Source organism: Mastomys coucha, unplaced genomic scaffold (assembly GCF_008632895.1).
Source record: "Mastomys coucha isolate ucsf_1 unplaced genomic scaffold, UCSF_Mcou_1 pScaffold19, whole genome shotgun sequence".
In the NCBI taxonomy this organism is placed as follows: domain Eukaryota; kingdom Metazoa; phylum Chordata; class Mammalia; order Rodentia; family Muridae; genus Mastomys; species Mastomys coucha.
This window is the reverse complement of record NW_022196901.1, coordinates 19,724,980-19,735,194: the sequence shown is the minus strand read 5'-3', so window position 1 is coordinate 19,735,194 and position 10,215 is coordinate 19,724,980. Positions and strand designations below refer to the sequence as shown.

Genomic DNA, 10,215 nt, shown 5'->3' with positions numbered 1-10,215 from the left:
TGGTTCTGTAAGGATACAAATCAAGGTTTCCAAGGTTGGCTCTTATGCCTAAAGGTCAAAGGTGAATGTAAGAATGTAGACTCTTACCTATTCTCTTTCTTCCAAGGAAACTCACTGAGGCAGGCCCTGGGGGAGGGAGAGAGGGACATTGACCTTGGGCCCTGATGTTGTATTGTGAGTATGCATACACGGTCAGATTTATCTGAATCTGGTTCAAGTCCATGCCCTCTGCCCTGGCTTGTCAGCAGTGTGACCCCACCAAGCTGCTCATCTGACTCTCCGCTATTCATCTTTCAATGAGACACTATTGATAGCTGCCCTTCAGCCTTTATCGGGGCAAATGAAATAACTGTGAAATTGCCCAGTGCCTTGCTTGGCTTAGGAGAGACTCTTGGTAAATGGTAGTTATTCTTTTGATAATGAAAATACCATTCTTGGAGAACAGGAGCGTCTTTGAGTGGCTTACAGCAGCCAATCCCCTCAATCAGCAGCTGCCCAGAACATTCCCCCCACCCCACCCCCGGTTTAATCACCACCTGCAGAGTGAATGTCCAGAGAAACCCAAGTCCATCTTGCCTGCCTCCACTTACTGATCTTTTCCTCATGAATTGAAACTCACTTGCTCTTTCCATGTACTCTGCTTTTCTTCTAGCGTAAGAGAGGGCTCAGTCACAGAGCTGTTGTCCCAGAGGCATAAGGACCTCAGTTTGGACCCCAGAACCCACATCAAAAGCTGGACCCAGCCACATGCTCAGCAGCCCCATACTGAGGAGGTGGAGCTGGGGCTCACTGACCACCGCCGACCCGGTCTAGCTGCTTGCAGCCTGCAGTTTCAATGAGAGACCCTGTCTCAAAGAAATAATGTGGAAAGTGATTGAGGATTGGCAGCCAACATCAACCTCTCACCTCTACATACCCATGCACGGGGACATGTGCGCGGGCACGTGTGTGTGTGTGTGTGTGTGTGTGTGTGTGTGCACATACATGAATACTCCCCCCTTATGCATGCATAAGACACATGTTAAAAAAGAATGTCACAACACCTTTTCACAGTCTGTTACCCCACATGCCTCCTCTTTGTCCGCTGAGCCTTCCAGACCTTTGCATTTCACTACTGATTCTCCTTTATTAGCTTGTTGTTTGCTCCTTTTTTGCTTTTTGTTTAGGGATGGGTCTTACTGTGTAGCCCAGGCTGTCCAGGAACTCATGGTCTTCCAGTGGTGCAATTAAAGGTGTATACCACCATGTCTGGATCCTTGTTTAATTTTAAATTAAGAAAAGTTTAATTTTGTTTCAAGCAGAGTTTAGTTAAAATTTTAAAAACTTAAATGTGAAACTCTAAAATGTACTTTTCCGGAGTTTAAATCATGGTAAGTTTGGGCTGCGTATTTTGATCACAGAGATACTCTTGGTGCACTAGAGACTAAGCCAGATTGAGGGAGTGGCTCTTAGTGGCCAAAGCACGGAGCCAGCAGCACCTGTAGTTTATAAAATCAGAAGTGTACCCAAGAATGGACATCAACCAGCTATACCTGCAACAAGGGCCTCTCATGGAAAATGGTGACAACCCCAGCAGTGTCCAAGGACTGGCTCAAGCCTTAGAGCAGTTTCCCAACCTCACAGCATCTGGTGCAATACTAAAGTCCCTACAGTCAGGATTAACTGGGTAGAGACAGCAGGAGAGAAGCTGACACCACAGCCTCCTGATCCATTGTCAATGACAGCGTGACAGACGGATGGGCCACGGATGGGCGTGGACAGGGACGGGCAGAGGTAGTACAGTGAGGAAGACCGGGTCAAATCCAAGAAAATAGACAGCCACTTCACAGCTTGAGGTCCCCATGGGTATGAGGCAGCAAATGTGTGTCCCCTGTATGTTGTGCACTTAGCCGGAGGGAGGCTCTGGGAACAGCAGATCTGGGGCAGGAGTCAAGCTTCTGTTGGCTTCTCCCGGTGCTACTTGTCTGGCAGAGGATACCGAAGGAAGCAATCTCACTTCATCGCGATGGGGATCCACCTCTAGTGACTTAATTCCACCAGCTAGTCTCCAAAACCCAGAGGGTCCACAGCCTCCCCACACAGTCCTGCTGACAGGAGACCAAGCGAGAGGGTCCTCAGCCTCCCCACACAGTCCTGCTGACAGGAGACCAAGCGAGAGGGTCCACAGCCTCCCCACACAGTCCTGCTGACAGGAGACCAAGGGAGAGGGTCCTCAGCCTCCCCACACACTCCTGCTGACAGGAGACCAAGCGAGAGGGACAGCCCATGCTCAAACCTCAGCACCTCTACCTTGTGGCATCCTGGACTCCCCTCATCCTGGCCTCTTAACAAACTCCTTCAAGCTTGTTCTACAGCCTGTGGCTCTAGCTAGAGATCCATTGTTTCCTTGGCTTCACAGTGAGCAAGGGATAACTGGTGTGCCAGACTTTGCCAGAGATTGTCAAACCCACAAAGAGTCCGTGGGGGGGGGGGGGGGGGGGGGGGTCAGGCCTGAATTCACGGAGGCTTCTTGTGGGCTTGGGCCCCCTCACAAGTTGAATCCCTCTCCTGTTCCCCTCTATCCCTCAGTTCCAGATGCCCTATTAGATAACAAAACTTAGACATCAGTTGCTTTTGAAGGTGATACCATCTAAACAGAAGCTGAGAAGATCCAAGCCAATCATCCCTAGCCTGAGATCCATTTAACTAATTTTGGGGTTATTTGGGGGAGAAGCCACACAGATTTTATTGCCGTTAGTTCAGGTTATTGGAATTTTTGTTTGTTTCTGTTTTTTTTTTCTTTTTCTTTTTTTTTTTTTTTTTTTTCTCGAGACAGGGTTTCTCTGTGTAGCCCTGGCTGTCCTGGAACTCACTCTGTAGACCAGGCTAGCCTCAAACTCAGAAATCCGCCTGCCTCTGCCTCCTAAGTGCTGGGATTAAAGGCATGCACCACCACCACCCAGCTTGGAATTTGATTTTTAAAAATTATATGTATATGTATCTGCATGTGGGTTTGTGCTTGTGAGTGCAGGCACCTATGGAGGCCAAAAGAAGGCGTCTGATTCCCTGGGGCTGGAGTAGTACCAGGTGACTGTGACCTGCCTGTCATGGGTGCCAGGAACTGAGCGCAGATACTCTGAACGAGCAGTGCCTGAAATGTGTGTTCTGAACCACTGAGCCCTCTCTCTGCCCTGTCATCACCTGGTCTCATCCTGGCTAACAAGGGTGGAAACTTAGACTTCCTCAAGGTCAGAAGTCTGGTTAGTAACAGAGCAAGTAACTTCTCTTCAGTAAAAGCAATCAGAAAAAATCAAGTTTACTTCCCTCTCTGGTGTTTCACCCTCTTATTTACTTGTGCTACTCGAATGAACTAAAGGGTTCATGCTTTGTCAGCTCAGACTTTAGGCTTGTGGTGGATGAGGTTAATGTTGGAGTCTCATCTCTGCCACAGTTGGCTGAAAGAGCCCCACCCTGAACCTCAGTTTCCCCGTCTGCAGTAGGAGGGGTTGGATGAAAGCTCCCGAAAGTCTGAGTTTTGTTGTGCAGTTCTTAGCAGCCGGGCTCTGAGCTTGCCTGAGACCTTCTGCCCAATCCTAGGGTGATGCTGTCTCTTCTCGATCTTTCTGTGTTCCCTAGAGGAATGAAGGCCAAAGATTCAGCAGCGCCTATAGCCCTTGTGCTCTCCTGGCTTCTAGCTCTCAGAGTCCCAAAGCACATGCATCAAAATAGTTGTGTGATGTCATGTCATAATGGAATGTGCTCTGGCCAATTGGTGCCAAGAATTGTCTGTACAAGGTGGTTTCCTTTTACAGTCTTCTTAAAGAGACATCACGCAGATCTGTACACGACTAGAAGGCTAGTGCTGGCTCTGCCTACTCGGGCTCTCCTCCTGCTTTAAGTTTAAAGAGTGTAAATAACCCGGAGCTCGTCAGTGAGCCGGTGACCTTAACTACATAAACAGATCCTCTGCAAGGTTCTGTTCATGCCTCCGGTGGCTTCTTGCCTACTTAAGGACAAGCGAGGCTGACACTGCTGGGAGAGGAGAGGTGCGGCCAGGCAGGACTGCTTTCTCAGGAGTCTCGGGGACCTGAGTGGGAACTGTAGAGGGAGTCCCTGTGTGGCTGCTAGGCTGGTCCTGGAGCATGACCCTCATCTGATACTAAGTGGAGAGATCTTGTCGCAGACCCTCGGACCCACAGGCTGTGGCTGAGTTTGGCGGCCCCCCAGCAGTGGTAAGCTGCGGCTCCCAGGTATCCCGCCCGTACCTGCCAGCTGATGCTGCGCCCCTTCTGGTGAGCCCCCCTTCCCCAGCTGAGGCTCACACCAGTTCTTCAAGTTCTGATATGTTCACCTGTCACTGCTTCTGTGGCCACAGTGACTCATGAAGCGCTTTGGAAGTCTGAGGGGCAACAAGAAACCCAAGGACCAAAGCCGAAGCACGCAGCGACGCCAGTCGGAACCCCACGGCCTTTTTGGTAGGCTCCCGTCCTTTCTGTTTCTCTGATGATCCCCATGATGTGTACGTGCATACACATGTGCCTGTGTACTCATGTGTGAGCGTGGCCAGCTGCTGCTTCTTGCTCTGGGCATAACCCTGAGGCAGTGTTTAAGGAGAAAGAGTGACTGCTGACTAATGGCTGTGCTGCTCCCGGTGTGTCCACCTGGCCAGCCACTCTTTCTAAAGCTGTTTCCTTTCTCACCCACCTGGCGCCATGCGGTTTAGGGATCAATTGGGATTATTACTGGTTTAGGAAAAAACAGTAGCGTAGAGAAGAACAAGGATGAGTCTGAACTGTGAGCTTGTATTGTTACAAACGAAATGTGTATAGAGAGAAACCGGTCCCTGACAAGAGATCTGGTGGACTGAGGGTGATTTGAGAGGGGATCTGCGTGCCTGTTGTGTGTCCCTTGGGGAGAAACGGCCTCTGGGACCTGATGTCCCGGGTTCAGGAGGCCGGGATCAGCACTGTTGGGAAAGCTGGCATCACGTCTTCGGCTCAGCTCGGGGACCTGCTGAGGTGGAAGCTATACATGTGGAGTCCAAGTTTCTTTACTTTGTAGGGACCTGGATGCTTTCTGACCACTCAACCTTGGATGGTAGCTGTTGGGTTTTAAGTATCTGAGTCTGGGGCTGGAAGTGTAACTCAACTGATAGAGTACTTGCCTACCATGTGTAAGTCGAGGGTTTGATCCCCAGTACTGTGTAAAACTGGGCATGGTACACACAGCTGTAATCTCAGCACTTGGCAACTGGAGGCAGGAGGATCAGAACTTCATTGTCATCCTTGGTTACATATCAAGCTCAAAGCCAGCTACAGGAGACCCTGTCTCAAAAAAAAAAAAAAAAAAAAAAAAAAAAAAGGCAGAATGTGGCATTTCAAGTGGTAAAAATTAACTTGTCATGGGTATAATAGCATGATGACTTTAACAGGACTTCTAAGCAGTAAGTATAAGGTAGGGTTAGGTGAGCTGAAAATAAAGGAGATTCTGCCCGCCTGCGCCTCTTGCCATAGCTGACACATCAAAGCCCTGGAGAGACCCAGTGCTCTGAGGAGGGCCAGCGTGGAGATGGGGGCTCCTGAGGGAAGGAGTTCTTAGTCTCATGGAAGAAAGAAACAAGTCTGCAAAATGAATTGAAGAAGAGAATGCCATTTAGTGCTAGGGGAACTAGAGAGGGCTGGGGTGTCCGTGGAGGACCGAAGGATGACTGGACCAAAGTCAGTGATCGCCTAAAAACAAGACGCTCATTCTAGATAGCAGAGATGTAAATACTCATTTACTACAGAATTAAATCTGACCCTATTATTGAACAAAAAGTCTAGTTTTGCTAATGGGGACAGACAAGCAGACCTGTTATTAGATGCCTGGTGTGTGCCAGACAGTGGTTTCTGCCCTGGTGTGTGAGAGCTGGCTGTTTTCCCATCTCCCAAGCTGCTGAGATCAGAAGAAATGCTTTCACCTCCACCGAGTATCATAAGAGCTTGCACACAAAGGCCGGCTCTGGCCTCGGGGTCAGGGACGTGGGGGGCTCTCGAGAGGAACGATTGCAAGGGTGTTCATGTTGCTCTATAGCAGCCGCCTGGCCCATCCCAGAACTTCTCATTTGCCACAATTCTGCCCATGGAACTCCTTCCACACCCCAGTCCCTGGCCACCCTCACTCTACTCCCTGCTCTTTTGGATTTGACATCTCTGAACTCCTCACGTCAGTGGACTCATGGAGGGAAGGCTGGGAGGATAAAGTGCTTTCAGTCGGGGATGGGGATCTGTGCTCAAATCCTCCCTCTGCGGAAAAGCAAGGCATGCTGTGTGCGGTGAGGAGGGCAGAGGACAAACAGACCCTCAGTGTCGGTCCAACCAAATCCATGAGCTCCAGGCTCTGTAGAGAGACCCGGTCTCAAAAGCTAAAGTGTTGAATGACCAAGGAAGCCACCCAACCTTGGCCTCTGACCTCCCTCACTGCGTATAAAAGTGGAACTGTGCAGTGTTCATCCCTTTGTGAAGAACTTGCTTTGACAGATGGGTGGGTTTTTGTTGTAGGACAAGGTAGCAGTGCTGACTGAAAGGAGAGTGAAGGATTGGCTCACCGAGTGTGACCACAGTGGGGGCCAGCGTGTGGTCAAAACCTTCTGTCAAGTGGAAAGATCCAGGCCGTGCAGAAGTAAGAGTACAGCAGGACAGGAGGGGCACAGCTGAGAGCTTAAACACCATCTTGTGTAAGACTCTCAGTGGTCCTAGGACTACCTGCAGGCCAGTGCAGCAGGACAGGAGGAAGCACTGCTAAGTGCTTAAACACCATCTTGTGGTCCACAAGCAGGACACTGAGTGGCTTGGAGCTCCCAGGAACAGTGTAATTTGAGGGGCAGCTCTTCTGGAGGGCCAAGGTCTGAGCAAACTTAGAGTAAAGGACAAGTGGCAATGGACCCAGAAACAATGTAGTGTGTTAGAAGATACTAGAACAAGCCTGTAGAACCGAGGAGGAAGAGGAAGAGAAGAAGAGGGGGGGAAGAGGAGGGAGAGAGGAGGAGGTGGAAGAATAGAGGAATGGGGTGGGGATAGTAGAGTTAGGAAAGGGCATGAGTTCAGGAGATGCCTGCCTCTCAGGGTTCCATGGTCCAGAACTTGGGTTAACACCTGGCTTGGGCCACAGTCCATCCCTGGTCCTGTTACTATAACCTTCGAAATAAACCTGGCCGTCAGAGAGCTGTGTATCCAAGATGACCACCCTAGTGCCTTGGAAAACACAAGAGCTCAGCTCCTGCAGAGAGTAAGCAGGATCCATCCTTCTGTGGTCATCTGTGCTCCAGGAATTGAGAAGGGAAAACATTGAGAATTCCGAATACTCTAAAGAACAAATCAGCACTAAGTGTTATCTGAGGCCTGGGTGATTTCTTGCACTGTATCCTTGGCTCCAAGCCTCGTGGGTAGTGCTGATTTTCCCTAAATGTCTTAGGCGGGGGCTGGGTGCTGTCATAGTCATGGGGGAGCATTGCCTCCCCGAGGATCCCAGCCATGACTGGCTTCTCAGGGGAACATGGCTGTAAGTAGTGAGTAGATGGGCTCAGGCTCAGGATCCAGGGCTGAAAGTCTTGTACCAGGAAGCACGTGAGGGCCCCAGATGAGCTCTCAAGGAAGCTTTGGTGACTTGGTGCTTGAAGGGCCCCATTATGAACAGGGAGAGATAACAAACCAATGAAGACTGATTTCCTAAGTCAGAGAGAGCACTAACAAGGCTGAACGTAATTCAGCTTTCCCAGGGCTTTCCTAAAATAATTCACATAGTATCTACTCTTTTCTGTCAATGTGAAATAGAAAATAACAATTTTCAAATAAGAGAATAGTTTATTCTGAGCACAAACACCAGACATCATGGTTTGGAACACAGACTCAGGTAACTCGGAATGGCATTGGTCCCTAGAGAGATGACGGTACAGAGAGGTGGAGAGTCTCTCCTCCAGGATTTTGATGCAGTCTTCAGCAGGGTGGAGACACTTTCTGTAGGAAGCAGGTGCCCGCCCGTTCCTGGCCTCAAGGTTGGAAGGGATGAGAGCCAACAGCTTAACACACATTTTATGGTCTTATCCAGCAGTCCACAAAAATTCCAGGTCAGAGGCAAAGCCTAGTAATATATGACTGCCATTGGGGGCCAAAGACCACCCAATATAGCGTTGGCCTTTTTATTGATTGCTTTCAGATAGGGTCTCATTATCCAATTCCTGTCTCAGATGGGCTCAGATCTCAGGTGTCTGACACCACATGCAGTGATACTTGGTCTTTTGATCCACATCCCATCTCTCCGTAAGGCTGTGATGCCCCCACTCATCAAATAGCAGACCATCTAGAAGCAGTCCTTGACTCCCACGGCCTGGAGTGAAGTGCTCTTCTTCCTGCTTCCATGAGAGAGGCCTGTGGAAGCAATCTCAGTGATGGGGAGGTCCACCATGGGTCTTTGAGAAATTCACAGAAGCTTCAGAATAATACATGATCCCCTGATGCGTTTCCGTTGCCCAGAACTTTATTGTGTATACCAGTAAGTAGATGATAGAGATAGATAGATAGATAGATAGATAGATAGATAGATAGATAGATAGATAGATGGATGGATGGATGGATGGATGGATGGATGGATGGATGGATAGAGGGATGGATGGATGGATGAAGGGATGGGTGGATGGATGGATGGATGGACAGATGGAGGGAGGGAGGGATGGATGGATGGATAGATGGACAGAGGGATGGATGGATGGAGGGAGGGAGGGAGAGAGGGAGGGAAGAAGGGAGGGATGGATGGATGGATGGATGGACAGAGGGATGGATGGATGGAGGGAGGGAAAGAGGGATGGATGGATGGATGGACAGACAGAGGGAGGGAAAGAGGGAGGGAGGGAGGGAGGGATGGATATTTTATGATGTGATAGACATTGAAGGTTGTCCTGGTATGTTTTTTATTGCTGTGATAAGCACTATGACCAAAAGCAACTTCAGATAGGAAAGGGTTTATTTGACTTATATGTCCTAGCCACAGCCCATTATTGAGGAAGCTCAGGGCAGGAACCTTGAGCCAGGGACTGAGCCAGAGGCCATGGAAGAATGCTGTATACTGGCTTGCTCATCATAACTTTCTCAGCCTGCTTTCTTATACAACTGAGGACCACCTGCCCAGGGATGACACCACCCTTAGTGGGCTGGGCCCTCCCACTTTGATCATTAACCAAGAAAATGCCCTACAGACTTGTCTACAGGCCGATATGATGGAGACATTTTTCTCAATTGAAATTCATCTTCCCAAATGACTCTAGCTTGTGTCGAGGTGACAAAAACAAGAACTAACCAGTGCAATAGTGAAATGTATGGATAGATATGTATAGATAGTAGACATACAGACACAGACAGACAAACAGACTTCATGGAGATAGACAGATAGATGATAGATGGTGGGTTTTGTTTGTTTGTTTGGTTGGTTTGGGTTTTTTGTTTTTGTTTTTATTTTTCAAGACAGGATTTCTCTGTATAGCCCTGGCTGTCCTGGAACTCACTCTGTAGACCAGGCTGGCCTCAAACTCAGAAATCCCCCTGCCTCTGCCTCCCAAATGCTGGGATTAAAGGCGTGCATCACCACTGCCCGGTGATAGACGGTGTTTTTGTTTCTTTTCCATTGTTGTGAAGAGACATCACGGCCAAGGCAGTTCTAAAATAAATTGTTTAATGGAGGCCGGCTTACAGTTTCAGAGGGTGAGTCTGTGACCATTATGGCAGGAGGCATGGCAGGAGGCACAACACCATGGCAGCAGGCACACCACCATGGCACACCACCATGGCAGGAGGCATGGCAGGAGGCACAACACCATGGCAGCAGGCACACCACCATGGCACACCACCATGGCAGGAGGCATGGCACACCACTATGACACACCACCATGGCAGGGGGCACACCACCATGGCAGCAGACACACCACCATGGCAGCAGGCACACCATCATATGAGGCAGGAGGCACACCACCATGGCAGCAGGCATGGCACACCACCATGGCACACCACCATGGCACACCATCATGGCAGGAAGCACACCACCATGGCAAGAGGCATGGCACACCACCATGGCAAGAAACACACCACCATGGCAACAGGCACACCACAATGGCAGCAGGCACACCACCATGGCGGCAGGCACACCATCATGGCAGCAGGCATGGCGGCAGGCACACCACCATGGCAGCAGGCACACCACCATGGCGGC

General features: G+C 49.8%; 1 protein-coding gene and 1 long non-coding RNA gene across 6 annotated transcripts in view; one reads left to right on the top strand and one right to left on the bottom strand.

The window, feature by feature from the left end:
• Prkag2 (protein kinase AMP-activated non-catalytic subunit gamma 2) overlaps window positions 1–10,215 on the top strand; it is a 254,264-nt gene that overhangs the window by 111,622 nt on the left and 132,427 nt on the right. The window contains exon 1 of one of the 5 annotated variants that reach the window (XM_031380201.1): window positions 3,689–4,454. The exons of the other annotated variants lie outside the window; for them this stretch is intronic. Coding sequence (XP_031236061.1) covers window positions 4,361–4,454 — 94 coding nt within the window. The 5' untranslated portion in view covers window positions 3,689–4,360. Of the gene's footprint in view, window positions 1–3,688; window positions 4,455–10,215 lie in introns of those variants that run through there. 5 annotated transcript variants of the gene reach the window in all.
• Window positions 3,311–4,377, bottom strand: LOC116097571. Its single transcript, XR_004121470.1, has 2 exons — window positions 4,245–4,377; window positions 3,311–3,611 (listed from the first exon to the last, which is right to left on the bottom strand). It is a non-coding gene; the product is annotated as an uncharacterized LOC116097571 (long non-coding RNA).